This window comes from Lepus europaeus, chromosome 2, assembly GCF_033115175.1.
Source record: "Lepus europaeus isolate LE1 chromosome 2, mLepTim1.pri, whole genome shotgun sequence".
In the NCBI taxonomy this organism is placed as follows: Eukaryota; Metazoa; Chordata; class Mammalia; order Lagomorpha; family Leporidae; genus Lepus; species Lepus europaeus.
In genome coordinates, this window is record NC_084828.1 from 81634628 (window position 1) to 81660594 (window position 25967).

General features: G+C 40.5%; 1 protein-coding gene across 5 annotated transcripts in view; it reads right to left on the reverse strand.

Moving 5' to 3' along the window:
• The window catches only part of ZNF148 (zinc finger protein 148), a 166106-nt gene that overhangs the window by 88718 nt on the left and 51421 nt on the right, over positions 1-25967 (reverse strand). For 2 of the 5 annotated variants that reach the window (XR_009867791.1, XM_062209170.1), the window contains exons 2-4: positions 24366-24446; positions 20532-20673; positions 5611-5959 (exon numbers count right to left, since the gene is read on the reverse strand). Coding sequence is in view for 4 of the 5 variants with exons in the window: in XM_062209170.1 (XP_062065154.1) it covers positions 5611-5943 (333 nt within the window). In the remaining variant the exon portion in view is untranslated. Of the gene's footprint in view, positions 1-5610; positions 5960-20531; positions 20676-24365; positions 24447-25967 lie in introns of those variants that run through there. The other 3 variants (XM_062209192.1, XM_062209184.1, XM_062209201.1) reach the window with 3 other exon arrangements.

Genomic DNA, 25967 nt, shown 5'->3' on the forward strand with positions numbered 1-25967 from the left:
AGGAATGGACTGGTAAGAAATACAAAGAAACCTCTAAGATGAAGGAAATACTCTGTAACTTGATGAATTGTGGATTATATTAGTTTACACGGTTGTCAAAATTTTGAACTATAAGCTTGGGCTTTGAATATTACACTTCAAACTTTTCTACAATTAAAAACAAAATATGAGGCCGGCACCGCAGCTCAATAGGCTAATCCTCTGCCTTGCGGCGCCGGCACACTGGGTTCTAGTCCCGGTCGGGGCACCGGATTCTGTCCCGGTTGCCCCTCTTCCAGGCCAGCTCTCTGCTGTGGCCAGGGAGTGCAGTGGAGGATGACCCAAGTGCTTGGGCCCTGCACCCGCATGGGAGACCAGGAGAAGCACCTGGCTCCTGCCTTTGGATCAGCGCGGTGCGCCAGCTGTGGCGGCCATTGGAGGGTGAACCAATGGCAAAAGGAAGACCTTTCTCACTGTCTCTCTTTCTCACTGTCCACTCTGCCTGCCAAAAAAATAAATAAATAAATAAAAATAAAATAAAATAGAAAAAAAAATATGTATTTCCTCTTAAAAAATATAATTGCCTACTATAGCCCAGGTATAGAGGACACAAAATTTAAAGGCATGATCTGCACAGGACACCCTAAAGTATACTGAAAGTACTACAAACAAAGAAATGCAAGGTAAGTTATCGTAATGAAAATCACACATAAGAGAAAGTTTTCAAAAGCTGAGAAGTAAACAGCAGGTGGTCAAAAAAAAAAAATCTTGGCCGGCACCGCAGCTCAATAGGCTAATCCTCCGTCTGCGGCGCCAGCACACCAGGTTCTAGTCCCTGTCGGGGCACCGGATTCTGTCCTGGTTGCCCCTCTTCCAGGCCAGCTCTCTGCTGTGGCCAGGGAGTGCAGTGGAGGATGGCTCAAGTGCTTGGGCCCTGCACCCCATGGGAGACCAGGAGAAGCACCTGGCTCCTGCCTTCGTATCGCCGGCCAGGTTGAACCAACGGCAAAGGAAGACCTTTCTCTCTGTCTCTCTCTCTCACTGTCCACTCTGCCTGTCAAAAAAAAAAAAAAAAAAAAATCCTATAGGCCAGACCAGTGTTGTGGCATTGCTGGTAAAGCTGCAGCCCGCAATGCCAGCACCCAATCTAGGTTTGACTCTGGGTTGCCCTCTGTTAATGGCCTGGAAAAAACAGAAGATGGCCCAAGTACTTGGGCCACTGACACCCACACGGGAGACCTGGAAGAAGCTCCTGGCTCTTGACTTCACCTGGCTTAGCCCCAGCCCATCTAGAGAATGAAAAGAGAAGCTCTTCTTCTCTCTCTCTCTCTCTCTCTCTCTTTTTTTTTTTTTTTTTTTTTTTTTTTTTTTTTTTTTTGACAGGCAGAGTTAGACTGAGAGAGCCAGAGAGAAAGGTCTTCCTTCCATTGGTTCACCCCCCAAAATGGCCGCTACGGCCGGCACGCTGCACCGATCCGAAGCCGGGAGCCAGGTGTCCCCTCCTGGTCTCCCACGCGGTGCAGGGGCCCAAGCACTTGGGCCATCCTCCAGTGCCTTCCCGGGCCACGGCAGAGAGCTGGCCTGGAAGAGGAGCAACCGGGACAGAATCCGGCACCCCAACCAGGACTAGAACCTGGGGTGCCGGTGTCGCAGGCAAAGGATTAGCCAAGTGAGCCATGGCGCAGGCCCTTCTCTCTTCTCTTCTCTTCCTCTCTCTAACTGACCCTTTCAAATAAATAAATAAACCTAAAAAAAGAAATTCTATAGGCTTATGATAAAACCTGTACAAAAGTTTCAGAAAAATATCATACTGAATCTGGACAACTTAAATTCTTTGATATGCTTAAAGCACAGAATCAGGGAGTCAGGGGAGATAGAGATTACTGTAGAAGAGGCTGGAAGACGCTGGATGAGAAGGTACCTGATGGTGAAAGTTATTTCTGCCCATGCCTCTGCGCCCTCTAAAAAATGCATTTTAGTTGTGTGGCAACAAGGAACCATTGGATTAGTGTTAGTATGGCAGTGAGAAGTAGAAATCTCATTTGGGAAGATCACTATAGAGACCACCTAAACAGGAGTGGAGGATGTCCGGCCTGCGAGCAGTACAAGGCCCTTAAAACCATCAGGTCTAGCCTTGCCAAGGCAACTGCAGGCGATACTTGAATTCAATAATCCTACAGAAGGCTAATTTTTAAGTTCATAATTGTGTATGACAAGCAAATGATGTTATAAATATCCAAATGGCCCTTAGCAGAAGAAAGGTTCCTCACCACTGACCTAAAGGATATAGGGGAAAAGGTTCAGGTTACAGTCAGGCACTCCCTCTCTCCCCCACAGAAATCACTATTACAATCTATACACTACTTTATCTAACAACAGCAAAATGTACATTTTTCTCAAGTTCACGTGGAACATTCACAACAGATCATATTCCAGGCCATAAAACACATCGTAACAAATGTAAAAGAATACTGATCACAGTATCATGTGCTCTTGAATCGCCATGGAATTAAACCAGAAATCATCAATAGAAAGACAGCTGAAAACAACCCCAAAGTAATGGGAGATTAAACAACACAGTTTAAAGTAACACATGGTTCAAAGAAGAAATCTCTAGAGTAAAAGACATATATATTGCGAAGTACGTGTTTAGTCCAACAGATAAGATGTCCACGTCCCACATCAGAGTGCCTGGCCTATTTCCAATTCCAGCTCCTGATTCCAGCTACCTGCCAATGCAGACCAGCAGTGATGGCTGAAGTAACGGGATTCCTGTCGTCTGCACAAGAGGCCTGGATTGTGCTCCCAGGTTCTGACTTTAGCCCCAGGTTCAGCCCCAGCCAAGACCTTGCCACCATGAGCCTTTGGGGGAAAGAACTAGCAGATGAGGGGCTCAATCACTCTCTTGATTTTGCAAATAAAAATCTTAAAATAAATTATCAAACTAAATGAAAACACAACTTACCAAAAGTTTTAGGATGCAGGTAAAGCAGTGCCTAAAGGGAGACTTATATTATTGAATGCATACAATAGACCAGAAAAATCTAAAATCAGTAATTTAAACTTCTACTTTAGGAAATTAGAAAAACAGGAGAAAATATATACAAAGAAAGCATAAACAATAAAATAGAGCAAAAACAATGAAACTGAAAACAGGACGTCACTAGAGAAAAAGCAACAATACAAAAAGCTGTTCCAGGGTCAGGCTTGGCGCAGTGGTTAAGTCATAGCTTAGGACCCCTTCATTCACACTGGAGTGCCACTTCTGCTTCCTGCTAAAGCACATCATGGGCGGCAACAGGTGATGGCTCAAATGCTTGAGCCCAACCACTTAGTGGGGAGACTTGGTAAGAATTCCAGGTTCCTGGCTTCAGCTGCTGTGTGCATTTGGAGGTGAACCAAAGGATGGAATGAATATATCTATTTATCTATCTCTCTGTCTTCTTTCTCTGTCTTTCAAATAAATAAATAAATTTTTAAATTTTCCAAAAAACAAAAGCTGTTTTATTGAAAGCATCAATAAAATCAGTATCTCTACTAGGCAGGAGGGGAAAATAGGGCTTTGGACTTCAGCAGTACTGAACTGCAGATTTTAAAATGGTAAATAGGGTAAGTTAGAAGGAAGAAAAAAAAAAAAGGTAGGCCTATCTACAGTCAAGCTAACAAAGAGAAAAAAGACATAAACTCCAATATCAGAAATGAAAGAGGCTAAGAAACAACATTATTATGGAGTCCATGGATAGGAAAAGACTAAAATGAACTACTAATTTGTGCTCACAAATTTGACAACCTTGGGAAAAACTGACAAACAACACAATCTGCCAAAGCTCACACAAGAAGAAAACAGTCTGAACAGACCTGTATCTATAATAGAAACTGAATCATTAATTAATAACCAGACCCAGGGAGGGGAACTGGCAAATTCTACCAAAAAACTTTTTAAGAAGGAAATTTTATTCCACTTCCCTATAACCACTTTCAAAAGACAGAAGCAGAGGGATTATCTCCTAATTTGTTCTATAAGGCCAGCACTACCAAAACCAGACAATGACATTACAAGAAAAGAAAGCTATAGGAGACGGGCATTTGGCGTGGTGGTTAAGGCACTGTTTGGGATACCCACATCCCACAGTGGAATACCTGGGTTCAATTCCGGGCTCTGGCTACTGACTCTATAGCTTCCTCCTAATGCAGATCCTGGGAGGAAAGAGTCATATCCAAATAACTATGCCCCTGCCATCGACCCGGGAGAGCAGGATTAAGTATCCCATTCCAACATGGCCCAGTCCCAGGTGCTGTGGGTACTTGGTGGGTGAACTAGCAGATGGGAGTTCTATCTCTGTCAGTGTGTGTGTATGTGCACACACCTTTCAAATTTTTTAAAAAATCAAAAATCTGGGACCATTGTTGTGGTACAGCAGGTTAAGCCACAGCTTTCAATGCCAGCATCCCCTATGACTGACAGTTTGAGTCCCAGCTGCTCCACTTCTGATCCAGCTCCCTGCTAAGGTGCTTGGGAAAGCAGCAGAAGATGGCCCGAGTGTTTGGACCCAGATGAAATTTCAAACTCTCAGCTTTGGCCTGGCCCAGCTTCAGCCATTGCAGCCATTTCAGGAGTGAATCAGGAGATGAAAGGATTTTCTAACTCTGCCTTTCAAAATAAATAACTCATTTTTGAAAAAAATCAAAAATCATATTGAAAGGATAAAAAAGAAAAACTTACTAGGCTAGGTAAAAGCAGGTGACCAAATGTATTAGAACATAACTATAAGTGGTTGCACATACATTCATAACGTGTGAACACAAGAGATACGACAAAAAAGATAAAGCTCCTGCCCTTGTAGAACCTGTCATCTATCAGAGAAACACTGAGGAGGTAATAGCAAACCCCTCTTGCAAGGACTCAATTTAGTATCAACAGTATTGGCAGGATGATGATGATGATGATGAAGAAAAAGAATGGTCTATGTTTTTTTAAAAAAGGGAAATATTTCAGGTACAGTACTATCTGAAGCAAAGGAGAAAGTACAGAATATAGATGGATGAACTGAAAAGAATTCAGGTTTAATATTACAGAAAGAAGAGATGAGAATTACAACATGATTGCAATGTTACTGGTCACTGGGTAAAAATAAAGGTAGAAGATGGCAAGAAAGATACGGTGCTTACAAAAGAATAAAGGACTGGTTCAGTTTAAAAAGACAAAGATCAAGCAAGTGGAGAAAACAAAGAATAGGCAGAGTCAGAGTGTATCAGGAGAGGTTAAAGAAGTCAAGAATGGAAGAAATTCAAGAATTTGAAGAAAAAAATCCTTGAGTGTGTGATCTTTTTCTAGCTATGCATAAGATTCAAATTTCCTATTCTTTAAGTTTTATGCTTAAAAATTAAATACTCACAATACATACATAATCCTGATAGAGACATGTTATCCCAGAAGAGATGTTTCTAAAACAATATAATATAAACTTAATTTTGCCTTTCAAATATGATGTCAATATTCTAGCGTATCTATCCAAGAACAATATTTTGCCTTTAAACAGTCTGAAATTTCTTTGATGACCTGCAGCATTATTCAACACAAAATTACGTTCCTAACCATAACTGTGAATATCTTATAAAGAAATTACTTACAGGGACATTAAGTGCATACTGTAGTCCTTGAGGAAGTCTTTCGTGTGTTTCCATCTGCTCTTCATCATTTTTCACTGTCTCCTCATGGACCATGAGTTCATCGTGTGATATCATATCCTGCTGTCTCATTTCACTTTCTTGTAACACTTCATCGGCAGCAAGGATCTCCTGGTGAGGCATACTTCGATCTTGAAGTACTGACTCCTGCAGTTCTCCAGACACAGCAGACTGGCCAGACACTCCACCCATTACAACCATTGCCCTGGAAGACTGCATTTCGTCTATGCCGCCACATTTAAGAAACAATCCTTCCAGTTTGTCGTCAATGTTCATGCTTAAGTATAACTGCCTAAAAAAACCAAGTTTGGCAACAAAGCATAGTAAATTAGTTTTATATGTCACTTGATATCTTCTCTTAAATTTCAAATTATGAAAAGTACACATTCAAATTAGAACTTTTAAATTAACAAGACAGGTTCCCAAAAGCTAGTATAGTAAAACATAAATTTTATTTGATAGTAAGGCATAAAATCTTAATCTATGGAAAAATGAACTTGACATGTAACAAATCAGGACAAAGTATTTGTAATATTTGTAGTCTTTAATATATTAAACTGTCTTAAACTACAAAATAAAAAGAGATGAATTCAATAAGGACTGACAGAGAATATAAACTGGCATCTTATTAAAGAAAACTTAGAAAAGTCACTAATCCTATTTAAAAAGTTACATCAATAACCAAAGAAATAAACATTAGAACAGCAGTACCATATTTCATCCACCAAATGGGTACTGACACTTTTAAAATTACATCCAATGTTAAGATGGTTTAAAAAAAAAAAAGAGAGAGAGAGAGAGAAACCACAGTCATCTACTTACACAGTATAAGTTAGATAAACTATTCTCAAAGGCAATTTGACAGTACATATCAAAGTCATAAATGTCCATGTGTTCTCTGAAGTAGTAATACTACATTTAAGGAACTTTATCTTGATGAAACCAGAAATGTATACAAATATGGAGAGAATCACTACAGCAGTGATTATCATAATGAAAATCTAGAAATAGATTATGTAGCTCAACAGAAGGAAACAGGTTAAAATATGCTCAAATATGTTTTTTTGAAATAAATATCTGGCTTGTTCTTTAATTTACTTGAAGAGAGAGTCTCCCTCCCTGCCCTCTACCATCCACTAGTCCACTCTCCAAATGCTTGCAACAGCTGGGGCTGGGTCAGGCCAAAGCCTAGAGCCAGGAATTCAATCGGGGTCTCCCACATGGGTGGTGGAGATCCAATTACTTGAGCCATCACCGCTGCCCAATGATCTGCATTACTAGGAAACGGGAGTCAGGAGCCAGAGCCAGTTACGAAACCCAGGTATTTGGATATGGGATGCAGGCATCTTAATCACCAAGAAAAATGCCTACCACTCAATACATTATGTATTCAACATAAGAAAAACAGGTTAAAATATGTGCAAACATATTTTTAAAATCACACCATCCAGGAGGGCATTATGCCCAGGAGGGCTCTCCCCTTCCCATATCAGAGTACCTGGGACCTAGTCCCTGCTTCCAAATCAGCTTCCTGCTAATGCGCCCATGAGTCAACACATGATAGTCCAAGTACTTGAATCCCTGTGAGACCCAAATGCAGTTCCAGTCTTGTAGCTTGGGCCTAGCCCAATCCTGGTTATTAAAAGGTATGTGTGGGTAAACCAGTAGATGAAAGATTTATTTCCCTCTCTTTCTCTTTCCTTCTCTCTCTCTCTCTGCCTTACAAATAAATCAGTCTTTAAAAAAAGGGGGTGGGGAGAGTGGCGTTGTGGCACAGTGGGTAAAGTCCTAGCCTACAACACCAGCATCCCGTAAAGGTGCCAGTCTGTGCCACACCTGCTCCACTTCCAATCCAGCTCCCTGCTAATGGCCTGAGAATAGCAACAGAATATGACCCAAGTGTTTGGGTCCCTGCCACCCATGTGGGAGAGCTGGATACAGCTTCTAATTCCTGCCTTCAGCCTGGCTCAGCAGTGGCTGCTGCAGCCACCTGGGGAGTAAACCAGCGGATGGAAGATATCTATCTCTTTCAGAATAAATAAACATACTTAAAAAAAAAACTGCACTACAATGATACCTTCCCAATTCAGTAAATGTAGGAAAATCACTGAATTTCACTGTATACATACATTATTTACAATGTATACATTTTGTAAATTTACATGCATACATTGTATACACACATTATTAACAAATAATGCAACAATTTTCCTTAATAAAATCCAAATAGTAGCTACCTTTTGGGTGGGCAGGGATGATTCTGATAGCAAGCAAGAAAGGGGAGTTCCTGGAGACCTGGTGATATTTTGTCCTTTTTGGTTTGTTTGAATTTTTTTTTTTACTTGAAAGGCAGTTAAGAGATAGAGAGAAGGACACCTTCTATTGGCTGGTTCACTCCCCCAAACTGCCACAACAGCCAGGGCTGGGCCAGACAGAAGTCAGGAGCCAGGAACTCCATCCATCTCCCATGTGAATGGCAGAGGTCCAGGCACTTGGGCCATCTACCATTTCTTTTCCAGGCACAGGGCAGGGAGCTGGATCAAAGGCAAAGCAGCCAGGACTTGAATCAGCACTCAGATATGGGATGCCAGAGTTGCAGGCAGCAGCTTAACCCAATGCACCATAATGCCAGACCCAATGTTTTGTTTTAAAAGGTTAAAAAGAGATGTATTCACTTGTGAAATTTTAAGACACACACTTGAGAAACATGCACTTTGCTCTCAGTTATTATACTTCAATAAAAAATAAACATCTAGGGCCAGCACTGTGGTGTAGTAGGCTAAGCCTCCATCTGCGGTGCTGGCATCTCACAAAGGCGCCAGTTTGGGGAGTCCTGGCTGCTCCACTTCTGAATCAGCTCCCTGCTGAAGGACCTGGGAAAGCAGTGGAGGATGGTCCAAGTGCTTAGGCCTTTGCACCCACATGGGAAACCCAGAAGCTCCTAGCTCCCGGTTGCATATCGGCCCAGCTCCAGCCTTGTGGCCATCTAGGGAGTGAAGCAGCTGATGGAAGATCTCTCTCTCTCTCCCTCTCTGTAGCTCTCTCAAATCAATCAGTAAATCTTTAAAAAAAAAAAAAAAGTAAAAAGCCTACAAAAACTCAAAAGAAAGGTTCTTAGTCATAAAAATTTTCTGCAAAAATACTGGAATATTGGGGCCAGCACTGTGGTGTAGCGGGTAAAGCCACCGCCTGCAGTGCTGGCAACCCATATGGGCACCGGTTCAAGTCCTGGCTGTTCCACTTCCCATTCAGCTCTCTGCTATGGCCTGGGAAAGCAGTGGAAGATGGCCCAAGTCCTTGGGGCCCTGCACCCATGTGGGAGACCCAGAAGAAGCTCCTGGCTCCTGGCTTCGGATGAGCACAGCTGTGGCTGTTGTGGCCAATTGGGGAGTAAACCAGTGGATGGAAGACCTCTCTCTCTCTCTCTCTCTCTCTGCCCCTCCTTCTCTGTGTGTAACTTTGACTTTAAATAAATAAATAAATGTAAAAAAAAAAAAAGGAAAAAAAATTGGAATATTCCTGAAGACATCATAATATAGTAGGGAAATATGTGTATATGTATGTTCATGTGAAGGCACACAGGTTTGTGTAAATACTAAAAACATTAACATTATACTGGATAATGAAATTATTTATACTTAATTTATCTCTAATTTCAAAATGTCCTATGATAAATTTTTATTACTTTTTATAAATGTTTTTAAATTTGTTGAAATAAAAGTGGTAATTTCATTTCTAATACATTTTTAGTCATATACAATTAAATACATTTAATAGACTGTGATAAGAAATTTAAAACCAGGAGACAGTCATTTGACACAAAAATCACCATTTGAGATGCAACATCCTATAACAAAGTGCCTGGTTCAAGTCCCAACTCTGCTCCCAATTCCAACTTTCTGCTATTGGGCACCCTGGGGAAACAGCAGACAATGGATTCCTGTACTTGGATACCTGTCACCCACATGGGAGATTCCAACCTACTGGATTTGGCCCTGGCTGTTGCAAGCATTTGATGGGTGAACCAGCAGATGGAAGATCTTTTTCTGTCTCTCTTTCTGCCTTTAAATAAAAACTTAGAATAAAGACAAAAAAGTAAAAACTAGACACTATTTTGTCCATTATTACAGGAAAGACTAACCATATTTTAAATCTCTTATAAATTCAGTTATTATAAATTCATACGCCACTTGGTTACTACAGCAACTGACATGACACTAATGAAATCCAAAAAAACTTCATCTCAAGAAAGGGCAACTGTCATTATAAAGTTATTTTTTAAAAACCACTTTCATCATCTAGATTCTATTGAGAATGCAGTTACTACTCAGTATGAAGAACCTACAGTTAGTAAATACATGAACTATATTTCACTTTAGTCACCTCTTAATTAATCATGTAAACAATGATCTCTGCCTGGATCATAGCTTTCAGGGGTCAAATAAAAGATCAGTTAAATTCCAATACACTACTGAAACCAAAATACTCTTCCATTTACTAAGCTCATCATCAAGGGAGATAAGTACTTAACTCAAATGAACAGCTCAAGAACCTCATAAAGAGCAGAGTAAACAAACTTTAATTCACACTTGCCAATGTTCTTCCCTGGTACCACATATTATTAATCACACATACTACATGAAGGATCCAGCATCTGAGTTCATTTTTTAGAATCTTCAGGTAGAATATTTAAAATCTAATGGCCAAAGATTTTAAATACATTGCCAAGTAAGAGTCCTTACAAATCAACTATACACTTTTCTAAACTATTTATTGTTTTCATAAAGAACCTGTAAACTCTATAACTTATCATTGATATACAAGAGTGGTTCAAATAGTTTGTGGAAAAAATGGAACTTGAAGACCAGTTTATTCAGGTGGGAAGAAAATTTGAAATGCCTGGATAGTTCTTTTTGTAATACTCACTTTGCATGATCTTCCTGAAGGATTCCTGTATATACACAAGGCCATCCTTTATTGCATTTTGCCATTGCAACTGCTATTGTAACATTTGCTGTTATTTTTCAAAACATGGGTCAGTTTAGAAAATACCAGAGAGGTAAAAGAAGTTACTAAAAGAAACTAACCTAATTCAGACTCTCTGTTTCTGCTCCTCTTCTGAACACAGCAACCAAAGTTGAAGCTGACTTATTTCTCCAGCAGAAGGTCTGCATGTCCCTACAGCAGATGTCCAACCTCCCATGCGTTACCATCTTGCACCTACCTGATCAACTTTAAAAATTTTAACATTGTCTAATAAATGCACACTGTTTAAAACTATATTCCGGGGCCAGCACTGTGGTACAGCAGGTAAAGCCACTGCCTGCAGTGCCGGCACCCCATATGGGCGTCAGCTCAAGACCTGGCTGCTCCACTTCTGATCCAGCTCTCTGCTATGGCCTGGGAAAGCAGTAAAGGATGACCCAAGTCCTTGGGCCGCTGCACACTCGTGGGAGACCTGGAAGAAGCCCCTGGCTCCTGGCTTTAGATCGGCGCAGCTCTGGCCATTGCAGCCAATTGGGGAGTGAACCAGCAGATGGAAGACCTCTCTCTCTGTCTCTCTCTCTCTCTGTCTCTCTCTCTCTCCCTCTCTCTCTCTGCATCTCCTCTCTGTGTGTGACTCTGACTTTCAAGTAAATAAATAAAACTTTAAAATTAAAAAAAGAAAAAATCTAAAATTATATTCCTATAGTATTTAGCCAATGTACTAAAACAAACATAAAAATATATTTTATCCATCGTATGAATGTAGTAGAAGTTCTTTATGGATGAAGAATATTTTGGGGAGGAAAGGCATAAAATGCAACAATGAGGGACTTGGGACAGGAAGACAGACACCACACTTCAACACAAAGGTAATAAATCGAAAAAAGAAAAAAAGTAGAAATACAAGAAGTGGAAAACGAATTGACTCTTCAAAAATTTTCTTGTAAAAGACCACATACACATGGGGCCGGCGTTACAACCTGACGGTCAAGCTACTGCCTGTGTGCCAGCATCCCCTATGGGCACTGGGTCAAGTCTCAGCTGCTCTTTCAATCCAGCTCCCTGCTGATGCCCTGGGAAAGCAGTGGAGGATGGCCCAAGAGCTTGGGCCCCTGCACCTATGTGGGAGACCTGGAGGAAGTTCCTAGCTCCTGTCTTCGGCTCCTGTCTTCCTCATTTGGGAAGGAAAACAGCAATGGAAGATTCTCTCTACCTTTCAAATAAAATAAATCTTTTAAAAAAAGCCCCATAAACAGAAAAAATAATCTCTCACTCTCTTTTTATATATGGTTCCTTATTCTAATGGCCTCAAATTAAGCCATATATTTGGGATAACTGGCTAGCTTGCAGATTCTGAGAGTTTCCCTGACACCAGAAAATACTAAGGTATCAACATAGATTCCAGTATTACTGAACACTACTCAGACAAGGTTTCAAAATGAATCTTGAAAATAGCTACCAAAATAAAAACAGCAACCTCACAGCTAAAGACACACACAATCTTATGGTGCAACCACATGTGAGTAGAAACCACCTAGCAGTCATTGATAGGAGACATGTTACATTAACTATGATTCAACCATAAAAAGAACACACACAGCTATTAAAAGGAATGAGGCGGTGCTGGTGTTGTGGCATACTGGGTTAAGAGGCCATCTGTAACATCAGCATCCTATATGCATGCCAGTTCCAGTCCTGGCTGCTCTACTTCCTATCCAGTTCCCTGCTAACGCACCTGGGAAAGCAGCAGAAGATGGCCCAAGTGCTTGGGCCCCTGCACCCACATGGAAAACCCAGACGGAGTCCTAGGCTCCTGGGTTTAGCCTGGCCATTACAGCCATTAGGGAGAGAACCAAGCAGATGGAAGATCTTTATCGCCTGCTATGTGTGTGCATGTAACTCTTTCAGATAAGCAAAATCTCTTAAAAAAAAAAAAAAAAAAAAAGGAATGAGAGGAACTGTCTGCATAAGTTCTCTAAAATCCAGTAAGTGAATTTAAAAAAAAAAGCCAGACACACAGTAAGGTCCTTTCCAAATAACAAACAGCTCTCATGAACTGCTATTCTGAATAGTATCTTTTTATCTGGAAAGAAACTTAACAGTGGATTTTGGAGAGTGAAACAAGAAATTATCTAATGGAACAAGACTGGGTTTAACTTTTGATTTCATTCTCTTTTTCAACCAACCAGGTACCACTATCTTTTTTCTTTTATTCTCTTTATAATGCTGTACAATATGAGTGAGGATCAACTCTGGGGCTTGTATTTCTATTATTTATGTTGAAGGAAAGATAATGATACTTTACAATGTGTCTTAAAGAAAAAGTGAGGGACCAGCGTTGTGGTGTAGTGAGTAAAGCTGCCGCCTGCAGTGCCAGCATCCCATGTGGGCGCCAGTTCAAGTCTTGGCTGCTCCTCTTCCCATCCAGCTATGGCCTGGGAAAGCAGTGGAGGATGGCCCGAGTCCTTGGCCCCCTGCATCCACGTGGGAGACCCAAAATAAGCTGCTCCTGATCAGCACAGCTCCAGCCATCATGGCCAACTGGACAGTGAACCAGCAGATAGAGGACCTCTCTCTCTCTCTCTCTCTCTCTCTCTCTCTCTCTCTCTCTTTCTCTCTCCCCCTCCCTCCCTCCCTCCCTCCCTCCTGCCCTCTCCCTCCCTTCCTCTCTCTCTCTGTCTCTCCTTCTCTCTGTGTGTAACTCTGACTTTCAAATAAATAGATAAATCTTAAAAAAAAAAAAAAAAAGTGAGCCATATCTATAACACATACTTCAATTTGTCCCTGGGCAGACTAAGGTGGACAGCAAATGAAATACAATTCTAAAATAAAAAGGGGAACTTCAGCAAGCCTCTAGCATAATGGACAGAAAAAAACATGCTCTTAAAAAATGATAAATTAGGGAAAATAGTTTTATTGTCCTAGCACCCTCCCTTCTATGCCATATCTTCACATTTCCCTTTATAAACCGTCTGTACTCTCAAAAGCTCTCATGTACTTCACAGGCAGGTCCCAGGTTCAAAAGTTACAACAGGCCACTTCCCTTCTCTAACGCAAATATTTTCAGAGTAGATCATCAGCAAATGCAAAGAAAATACCACCTACGTGATCAAGCCAGGCTAATATGTGAATTCTGCAGGTCAATGTCTCTTCCTATTATCCCCTCAAAAACTACCTGCTTTTTCACCATACACACACACACACATATATAATATTAATGGAAATTCAGGGATTAGGTATACTACATAGGACACAGGAGGAAAGAAATGATTTCTTTAAGTCATATCACTCACATGAAAGATTGCTCTGGAAGGGAAAAACTAAACAATAAATTTGAGTTGCCAAGAATCTCTGTCCAAATGAGGGAAAAGAAAACAGTGGCAGCAATAAGCTACTCTGAGCTCCTGTGGGTCTACTTCATCTATACGTGAAAGGACCTTGAGCAGCTGACACCAAAGAGAACAAAAAGGTACCACTATTAAGGACAAGAAAGAAGGGACAATGACATCCTTGGGCTAAAGCTGAAGGTGGGTTGGCAATCCTTCCTCTGTTCAGGTTCAGGGTACCTAGAGCAGAGAAGGCTCACCCACATTCAGGAAGGAGAGAAGAAGGACAGGCCCCAGCTCAGGCAAATGTCTCCCAAATGTCCCTTTAGGAGATGTCTTCACTGTGAGTTTTCCCCCTTCCAAGATTGATTCTCCTCTCCTCACCTCCCTCTGCTAGAGAGGTGGGAAGGTCTGGGCCCTCAGGGGTCCACAATGCTTCCTGTTGATTTGTACCCGCCCCAAACACTCCATCCTTTCTTACTGAAAATGTCTCATTGCAGAATCATCCTAAACCTAACAGTTCAGGTAACTCTTACAACAAGCATTGTAGCCATCAGTTTCTCCTGTCTTCCAGAAGAGATAGTTAACTCACCTTGTCGCCTTCTGACTTAATGCTTCTCACCAACCATGTGCAAATAATCAGAAACTAAGCTTTATAGATTTGTAAGTTGAAATCAAGTAAATAAACTTTGAGTCAGGGCTTTTAATGAGGAACTGAACACATAGGCATTTAATATAAGCATTTGTGACAATTATTTCTAACACTGAGGGGACTGACAGGCTTGTCCTTAGATGGCCAAGTCAGCAGAAACACAACATATGGACTGCTGGGCATCTGGGCATCACTGCTCACTTGTCATCAAACATACAAGGCAGTTAAAAAGCGTACTGACGTTTTCCATGGGATTTCATGTAACTAACGAGAAAAATATCATCATTAAAATTCTAAAACGGAATTAACACATTTGTGTATTACAGAATTCAGAGATTTTGAAACACTATAGAGGAAGGACAACTAACATAGGCTGAACACCCACTATTGGTAAAGAGCTGTGTAAAGGAGCCAGCACTGTGCCTTAGCAGGTAAAGCTGCTGCCTGCAGTGCTGGCACCCAATGTGGGCACTGGTTTGAGGCCTGGCTGCTCCAGTTCCAATCCAACTCCCTTCTACAGCCTGGGAAAGCAGCAGAGGATGGCTCAAGTGCTTGGACCCCTGCCACCCATATGGGAGACCCGGAGGAAGCTCCTGGCTGCTGGCTTCAAATCAGACCAGCTCCAGCCATCGAGGCCATTTGGGGAGTGAACCAGTGATGGAAGACCTTTCTCTCTGTCTCTCCCTCTCTCTGTAACTCTACCTCTCAAATAAATAAATAAAATCTAGAAGGAGAAGGGGAAGAGGAAGAAGAACTAAAAGAAACTTGTTCTGAGAACAGGTAAAACAGACACACTGTATCTCACAATTACTTCTTTTCCAAAGCATTTTCTTTTTTATTTTTTAAAGATTTATTTATTTATTTATTTGAAAGTCAGAGTTACACAGAGAGAGAAAGAGAGGCAGAGAGTGGGGGGGGGGGGGGGGGGTCTTCCATCTGTTGGTTCACGTCCCAATTGGCTGCAATAGTCGCAGCTGCATCGATCTGAAGCCAGGAACCAGGACTTCTTCCAGGTTACTATGCCACAGTGCCAGCCTCTAACCAAAGCATTTTCAGCTTCTTGTTGATTACAGGATGTCAATTACATTAATTTAGTGACCAATTTTTTTAAGAGTGATTCATTTATTTAAAAGGCAGAGGCAGAAAGAGAGGGGTCTTCTATCTGCTGGTTCACTCCCCAGATGGCTGCAACAGCTGGAGCTGCACCAATCTGAAAGCAGGAGCCTGGCACTTCTAGGTCTCCCATGCAGGTGCAGGGGCCCAAAGACTTGGGCCATCTTCTACTGCTTTCTCAGGCCATAGCAGAGAGCTGGATCGGAAGTGGAGAAGCTGGGACTCGAACCAGTGCCCATATGGGATGCCGGCACTGCAAGCAGCAGCTTAACTCACTACGCCACAGCACCGGCCCAGACCAATATTTCTAACTTATGTTTGAGTCAGTGAAAAAATTACATCTTAAAAATATCAGCATCAGAAATATAAACATTGGGGGGCTGGCATTGTGGCACAGCAGGCTGAGCTGCCCTGGCAATGCCAGCATTCCACATCAGGGGAACCAGGGAGTCCTGGCTGCTCCACTTCCAATCCAGCTCTCTGATGATGCCCTGGAAAGGCAGCAGAAGATGGCCCAAGTACTTGGGTCCCTGCTACCCACATGGGAGAACAGGATTGAGCTCAATAGCTATTAGCACAATTACTTATAAAAATTTTTAAGATTAACCACTTTATAAAATAACTAAAAACTTAATTTAAAACTGAATAAAAGCAATTCATAAATATTTAAGCTAAAATTAACAAGACCCCTTCAAATAAACAAGATCTAAGCATATTCAGCATTCCAAATACTTAACAAAGTCTTCTAAAACAATAAGACAAAAAAACAGTGGTAGCTACAAACATTTTTTTTAAAAAAAATCCTATTTATGGTAACTCAAACTGTTAAGAAACAGTTGTCATTTTTCTTAAAGGAATGTGGGGGAGGAGTCCACACAGCGGGTGGGTGTTTAGCACAGCCTAAGTGACCACTTGAGATAACCATTTTCCACCCCAGTTTTAACTTGGTTTGAGTCCAAGCTCTGCTCTCCATTTGAATTTCCTACTAATGTAGACCCTGGGAGGTAGCAGAAGGTGGCTCAAGTACTTGTGTCCTTGCAACCCAGATGGGAGACCAAACTGAGTCCCAGGCTCCTGGCTTTGACCTTACCAATCCTAGCTGTTGCAGGCATTTGGAAAGTGAACCTGCAGATGGGTGATCTCTCTCATCTCTTTAGCTTTCAAATACATAATAAAATTATTTTTAAAAACAAGATCCAAGGGGTCGGGACTGTGGCATAGTAGGTAAAGCCACAGCCTGCAGCACCAGCACCCCATATGGGCACTGGTTTAAGTCCCAGTTGCTCAGCTTCCAATCCAGCTCCCTACTAATGCTCCAGGGAAAGCAGCAGAGAATGGCTCAAGTCCTTGGGCCCCTGCATCCATGTGGGAGACTTGGATGAAGCTCCAGGCTCCTGGCTTCAGCCTGCTCTCTTTCTCCCTGTCTCTCCCTCTCTCTGTAATTCTGACTTATAAATAAATAAATATTAAAATCTAAAAAAAAAAAAAGATTCAAGCAAAACAAAAAGAACTTACACTTTGTTGGATCTAGTCATGTATCTCACTTCAAACACTAAAATCAAAATGCTGACTCTATTAAGGGAACTAAATTTTCCATAGTCTTATATAATAAAAAGAGTACAAAGATACATCTCAAAATAAATGTTCTTGTTTACTATGAACAAATGTTAAACACCTTTTACTTTTAAAATGCATTATGCAGTAACCAAGACTCATCCTGGAACAGAAAAAGTATTCAGGATTTAAAGCAATATCACTTTCTTTTAATGGAACATATATAACCACAAACACTAACATGACAGACAACATTTTCCCTAAATGTTTTTTCCTTGTTATCAAAATAATAAAAATTAACTAGACACATGGCTACCTAGGAAAGAATCATTTTCTAAAACCATTGTTTGTTTTTTTAGGTGCTTCCTTAATTAATGATAAGACTTATTCTCAAGGACTTACTTTCTTATATTCCGTAAGTTATAGCTATGCCTAGGTGCTTGCAAAAGAAGTATCATTCTTGGGTGCTTCATTAAAGTTAATTAAGTTTCTCAAAAAAAAGTGAAATTAACTTTGAGATGCAATGACTTTGAACAGCCCTTGTCTTGACTGTTGAGAAACAATTTGTTTTGTTTTTTCTGTGCAAATTGTTGAACTCTTGTATAGAGTTGGTGTTCTGTGTATGAAAATGGATCTTAGTGGAGAATCGAACTGGGAATTGGAGAGGGAGGAGGAGGAAGGGGTGGGAGGGTGAATGTGGTGGGAAGAATCACTATAATCCTAAAGTTGTACTTTAAAAAAAGTGATCCTTGTTAAATATAAGAGTGGAAAAAGAGAGGGAGGAGATGTACAATTTGGGACATGCTCAATCAGACTTGCCCCAAATGGTGAGGTTAGAAATGTGCCAGGGGATTCCAAAACAATCCCATCAAGGTGGCATGTACCAATGCCATCTCACTAGTCCAAGTGATCAATTTCAGTTCACAATTGATCACACTGATAGGTCTAAGAGTCAAAGGGATCACACAAACAAGACTAGTGTCTGCTAATACTAACTGATAGAATCAAAAAGGGAGAGAAGGATCCAACATGGGAAGCAGGATACACAGCAGACTCATAGAATGGCAGATGTCCTAAACAACACTCTGGCCCCAGAATCAGCCCTTAAGGCATTCGGATCTGGCTGAAGAGCCCATGAGAGTATTGTAGGCATGGAAAGCCAAGATACCATGGAAAAGAAAAAAAAAAGAAGAAGACCTAAATGAAAGATCTCTGCGAGTGAGATCCCAATGGAAAGAACGGGGCCATCAAAGAAGGAGGTACCTTTCTCTGAAGGGAGGAGAGAACTTCCACTTTGACTATGACCCTGTCAGAATAAGACCGAAGTCGGCAAACTCAAAAGGCTTCCATAGCCTTGGCAACTCATGACTAGAGCCTAGGGAGATTACTGACGCCATAAACAAGAGTGTCAAATTGTTAAGTCAGCAACAGGAGTCACTGTGTACTTACATCTCATGTGGGATCTGTCCTTAATGTGTTGTCTAATGTGCAGTGATGCTATAACTAGTGCTGAAACAGTATTTTTACACTTTGTGTTTCTGTGTGGGTGCAAACTGATGAAATCTTTACTAATTATATACAGAATCGATCTTCTGTATATAAAGATAATTGGAAATGAAAAAAAAAAAAAACCACCCTGGTGTTAAATTGGAAATGGCATAGAAAATTAATTAATTTTTAAAAAATATATCATGTAGGATCTCTGTCTTTAATGTGATGTACACTGTTATTTAATGCTATAACTAGTACTCCAACAGTATTTTTTCACTTTGTGTTGCTATATGGGGGCAAACTGTTGAAATCTTTACTTAATATATACTAAACTGATCTTCTGTATATAAAGAGAATTGAAAATGAATCTTGATGTGAATGGAAGGGGGGAGGGTTGCAGGTGGGAGGGAAGTTATGGGAGGGGAGAAGCCATTGTAATCCATAAGCTGTACTTTGGAAATTTATATTCATTAAATAAAAGTTTAATAAAAAAAAAAAAAAGAAAGAAATTTAGCCGAAAATAATAAGATCATGTGCACATGCTCTCTCTTCTTCCTCTAAGTCTGCCTTTCAAATAAAAAATCAATCAATCAACCAACCAATCAAAAAGAATAAGGGAGGGAGCTGACACTGTGCCACAACAAGCAAGAAACCTGCACTGAATCCCAGGCTCCTGGCTTCAACCCAGACCAGTCGCAGACATTGCCATCATTTGGGAAGTGAACTAGCAGATGGAAGGTTTCTCTTTCTCTCTGACACAATGCCTTTCAAATAAATAAATAAATACTTTAAAAATAAGATATGGGAGAGAAAAATACAATTCCTTGTCAAGAAAAAATACTAAACAGGAAGCCAATTTACTTAAATTTCACTTCAGGTTACATGATAAACTATACACATTCTTCAGTATTAACCTGACTTAAAATCTAAAATTACTAGTATTCATCAACATTCTCTTAAAACTATTGTGGCTGCTCCACTTCTGATCCAGCTCTCTGCTATGGCCTGGGAAAGCAGTACAAGATGGTGTAAGTGCTTGGGCCCCTGCACCCACAAGGGAGACCCAGAAGCAGCTCCTGGCTTCAGATCAGCTCAGCTCTGGCCATTGTGGCTGTGGGGGGCAGGGGGGTGGAGAACCTCTCTCTCTCTCTCTCTGTAACTCTTTCAAATAAATAAAATAAATCTTTAAAAAAAAAAAAAAAGATTCAGCTTTAAAAAAAAATATTTTGTCAGAGGCCAGTGTTGTAGTGCAGCAGGTAAAGTTGCTGCCTGCAACCTGCAATGCTAGCATCTCATACGGAGACCGGTACAAGTCCCAGCTGCTTCAGTTCTGATCCTGCTCCCTCCTAGCGGCCTGGGAAAAGGAGCGGAGGATGGCCCAAGTGTTTAGGTCCCTGCCGCTCGTGCAAGAGATCGAGATTAATCTTCCAGCTCCTGGCTTCTGGCTTCAGCCTGGCTCAACCCCAGTTGTGGCAGCCACTTGGGGAGTGAATAGAAGATGGAAGATATCTCTCTTTCTCTCTCCCCACCTCTCCTTCTAACTCTGAATTTCAAACAAATAAATCTTTAAAAAACACAATTATTTTGTCAAGAAAAATCTCAGCAAAGTAATTAAAGTTGCTTCTAGGTATAAATACTAAAATACAGAGTTATACAAACTCAACATGAAGTTCTAACAGCCAAAAGAATAGTTTCATATTTGAAAAAAATTGTTCAAGATTATGAGAAACTGTTAAAATTACCTGAGTCTATGGTAAAAATGAAGACTTCAAGGAAGGGAATGCTGTAGAGTTGAAACAGAAATCATGGTTGAGTTTCTACTTTTCATATGCATCAGAAACCCACAATACCACTTCCACTCTAATCACTTACGCCATCCAATTCCTACAATAAAACACACACAACAGAATACATTATTTACAGAGGGGGAAAATGCTAAACAAATACGGTACGTAAAAGCTAGTATGATAGTATGAATACTGAAATGATCGCTCTCCGTAAATACAGTAAACTACACCTGAAAGACCAATGCGCTTATGTCTGAAAGTAGGAAAACACTAGTGTTAGGCAGTACCTGAAGGAACTGGTCTTAAAAAGGATAATTATCTACATCTGGAGTCAGAGATATGGGAAATTTGGATGTTCACAGACCTAAAACCTTAGAAAAAGAAAAGATTAAGGAACTGCTTAAAAACACTATTCATGTCTGCTATGTAATTATTTATCAAAGAAGAGAAAAACAAGCACAACAGTAAACCTTATAAACATCAAAACTGAACAAGTGGCACAGAATGTGTATTTAGAACAGAAATTTACAGCTATAAAATCATATTAAATACTGAAATATAGAACTTACCAGCAAGGTTACCTTTTGATACAAAGATGGAAATAATCCTAGGAATCAGTACAGCATATCCAAAATAAAAACCAATACAAAGAGCAAAAGCTACACAAGAAAAGAACTTTCTGATACTATTTCTGAGTACAGTAAGAGACTTTTTACAAGATTTCTGATCTTGGAAGTCCTTCAAAACACTAGATTCTTATCTACCAGGAATAGTTTGTAAATGCTCCTTCACAGGAAGCTTGGAGCCCAGTTGATGTATGAAAGGTTCTACAATTTTTGTATCAGTTTTAAATGATGCTAAGACAAAAAGAAGTCTTTCTACTTACAGCAAGTCCAGTAATAATCCATCCCACTTTTTTTTAAAGATTTATTTATTTATTTGAAAGAGTTACACGCAGAAGCAGAGAGAAAGAAAGAGAGAGAGAGAGAGAGAGAGGTCTTCCATCGGATGGTTCGTTCCCCAACTGGTCTCAACAGCCAGAGCTGTGCCAATACTAAGCCAGGAAACAGAAGCTACTTCTGGGTCTTCCACATGGGTGCAGGGGCCCAAGGACTTGGGCCATCTTCCACTGCTTTCCCAGGCCATAGCAGAGAGCTGGATTGGAAGTGGAACAGCTGGATCTTGAACCAGCATCCATATGGGATGCCGGCGCTTCAGACCAGGGCGTTAACCCGCTGCACCACAGCACCGGCCCCAATAACCTCACTTTTAGCATGCATATTAATTCATGTTCTTAAGAATTTTTATTTATTTATTTCAAAAACAGAGTTACAGAGAGGGAGAGGTGGAGGCAGAGAAAGATCTTCCACCAGCTGGTTCACTCCTCAACTGGCTGCAAAGGCCAGAGGTGGGCCGATCCAAAGGCAGAAGCCAAGAGCTTCTTAGCAGAGAGCTGGATTGGATGTGGAGCAGCCAGGACTGAAACCAGCTCCCAAATTGGATGCTGGCAATGCAGGGATAGGCTTAATCTTCTATGTCACAGTGCTGTCCCTTAAAACAATTTTAAATAAATTAAAAGGGTAGCAGACATTTGGCCTATGGTTAACCTGCCACTTTAGACATCTGCATCCAACATCTGAGTGCCTGATATCACGTGCTGGCTCCACTTTCAAATAAATAAATAAATCTAAAAAAAAAAAAAAAGGAGGAGAGCTTTTTTTGGTTGTGGTAGCACTCTCTACTGCTTAAATGTGTACTCCTCTTAAAACACAGGGAAGAGACTAAAAACATTAACATAACAATCACCAGAAGATGTGGCAAAAAGAAGGAAATCGGAAATATGGTCAGGAAAATTGCAATTATTTTTCAATCCTTAAAACAAATTTTAAAACTCATTTTAGAATTTGTTAATTTTTTTTTTATTTTTTTTAAAGAGGCTGAGAAGAGGGGAGAGGTCTCTTTCTGTTGTTGTTGTTGACAGGTAGAGTTAGACAGTGAGAGACAGACAGAGAGAAAGGTCTTCCTTCCGTTGGTTCACTGCCCAAATGGTCGCTATGGCCGGCGCTACGCCAATCCAAAGCCAGGTGCCTCCTCTCAGTCTCCCATAAGGGTGCAGGGGCCCAAGGACTTGGGCCATCCTCCACTGCCTTCCTGGGCCACAGCAGAGAGCTGGACTGGAAGAGGAGCAGCCGGGACTAGAACCTGGCGCCCACATGGGATGCCGGAGCTGCAGGCGGAGGATTAACCAAGTGAGCCATGGCGCCGGCCCCTCATTTCAGAATCTGTAAGATCACTAATACTTGATATGAGACTATATGTCATTGACAGATATGTCAATACTTGAAAAATGTTAAATATTCAATTTTATTTCATGTAGTCTGAAAGACAAAAGCACCGGTTTAGGGGCCAGTGCTGTGGCTCAGTAGACTAAGCCTCCGGCTGTGGTGCAAACATCCCACATGGGTGCTGATTCCTGTCCCAGCTGCTCCTCTTCCAATTCAGCTCTTTGCTGTGGCCCAGGAAAGCAATGGAAGATGGCCCATGAGCTTGGGCCCCTGCACCCACTTTGGGGACCCAGAAGAAACTCCCGACTCCCAGCTTCAGATCAGCTCAGCGCCAGCCATTGTGGCAGTTTAGGGAATGAACCGGTCAACGGAAGACCTTTCTGTCTCTCCCTGTCTCTGTCCATAATTCTACCTCTTACATAAATAAAATCTCAAAAAAAGAAGCACAAGTTTAATAAATGCACCAACACAGGCCAACAAGAAGATATTCACCTGTCTTGCTAATAATACAAGGAAACTGGGTCTAAAAAAGAAATGTTTGCAAGCAATCCAGTTAAGTGAAAGAAGATGATGAACTTCGTGCTCACTCTTTTCAGTGTATAAGATGTCCTTATCTACGAACAGTGAAAGCATGCTATTTACGTGTACTATTCACCCTGTAAATGACGGATATAAAAGGAAAAGGCGGGGGGAGGGGGGTGGCACTATGGCACGGTGAGTGAGGCTGCCACTTGGGCACTTGGGACGCCTGCATCCTGTATCAGAATACCAGCAGCTTCAAGTTCCAGCACCTCAGCTTCCAATCCAGCTTTCTGCAAAAGCATCCTTCCTTGCTAGCACAAGTGCCTGGGCCCACGTAACCCATACGGGAGACCCCATGGAGTTCCTTGCTCCTGGCTTCCACCTGGCCCAACCTTGACTGTTGCAGGCATTTGGGGAGTGAACTAGTAGATTGAAGAACAATCAATTGATATTGATCTCTCTCTCTCTCTCTTTCTCATTCTATCTCTCTGTCACTCTGCCTTTCAAGTAGGTAAAAATAAACATTAAAAAAATAATAATAGGGGTTGGCGCTGTGGCATGGTGAGTAAAGCAGGTAAAGCCGCTGTCTGCAGTGCTGGTATCTCATATGGGCACCAGTTCAAGTCTCGGCTGCTCCACTTCCAATCCAGCTCTCTGTTTATGGCCTGGGAAAGCAGTAGATGATGGCTCAAATCTCTGGGCCCCTGTACCTCCTGGCTCCTGGCTTCAGATCGGCACAGCTCCAACCATTGCGGCCATTTGGGATGTGAACCAGCGGATGAAAGACTTCTCTCTTTCTCCCTCTCCTTCACTATATGTGTAACTCTGACTTTCAAATAAATAAATAAATCTTTAAAAAATAATAATCATAATAAAAGGAACTGTCCAATAAATGCAGAAAACTACCCAACAGCTATAAATATGACATGAGCATCTATCACAAGTGAAAAATAAACATTCAGTTAAAACAGTGTTGAATTACCTCTATTAAATGCGCCAGGCAGATGCCCATCCCGCCAGATCACTTGTCTAAATTTCCAAACTGCTAATTCGGCCGTCTATCCTACAAAAGTATAAAAATACAGATTATCTTTTGCAAAACGTCAGGATTAGACAGTCTTAAAGTCAGGTAAATAGTAAATAGTAGTACCTAAATGTGCTAGCTAAATCTAAACAATATTTTTTCCATGATGTTATCTTAAATAAAATTCGCAGCAACTATCAGTCCAACTGTAATGATCCATCAATGCCAGGTGTCACAGAGATAAGAAATGACTCAGATGTGCACTGGTCTTTTTCAAACTTAACTTCTAGTTAAGGATAAAATTTCTTTAAAATCATGACAGTAACCATGAACATCTTAAACATCTTGAAGCAGGAAGGAAACACAACTGTGCTTCATTTAAATCATATGTTCACATCTTCTAATACTCAAATAGTACTATTTCTTCCACAGGAACATTTATCTCAGCTCTAAATATATTAAGGTGGTAGTTTTTGAAAATACAAAAATAAAAATATAAGTGTTTAAAGTTTTCAAGGTAAAAACAATTTAACATTGAACAATGTTAAAACAGCCCATTGCTGTTTCTAATGTCAGGCTATTCTCTGCCTTTTAGCAGGAATAATACAGAAAACTAATACCCCTCCATTGGCACTGTATCGGTATTGGACACAGATCATTTTCTTCATGTAACACGGATAGTTTTCCCAGGTATTTTATGAAATGGGGTAATAAAAACTTAAATCTGAATTATCAAAAACAAAAAATAGGCCAAATATGATTTTTATTCAGAAATAATAAATCATTTTATGCAATTGCATGACACATTTTTAGGGTTCAATAAATACCTTGCAAATCAATGAAAGTCATAAATGTAAACAATGAAAGAAATTTAAAATCTCTAGAAAATAACCAACCACATCAATTCAAGGTTGTGTTCAAATAATTGTATTAAGGGATTAATCAATACAGTCCTTTTGACAAGTTAGCATCTCTGAGTCATTAGCCAGTCAGCAGCTTTGTTGTTAAACTACTTACAAACAACAGAATTCTGTTTTAAACTAACTTCTATTAAGATTGTAACTACCTGTCTCAGAGTTAGTGGCCAAGCATTCAAACGAGCATTATGTGCAATATGCTATTCCTCTCAGTTATGCAAAATTATTATAAAACATCTAAGAAACAGTACCAAAAGGATATTAAAAGCTATAAAATTATATTATTGTGGTAGAAAGTATTAAAATCAGGTAAAACAACACAAAACTCTGTACTACATAGCTATTTGTTATTTACTAGAATAGTATATATTCTCTATGTATTTCCATATACAATACTGTATTCAACTTTCAGAATTTCTAGGATTCAAGTTGAACAGAACAAAGCCTCTCTATTTAAGAAATGAAATGCCATCAAATTAGACATTTTAATATTCTATAGAGAATCTTTTAAGGTTGATTTGCCATGTCTACTCTACAATCCAGACATCATTGTATCTCCCCACATAACATGGAAATATCTACAGGCTGGACAAATGTTTTTGAAATATTAATATTCCATTAAAAACATTTTCACAAAAAGCAT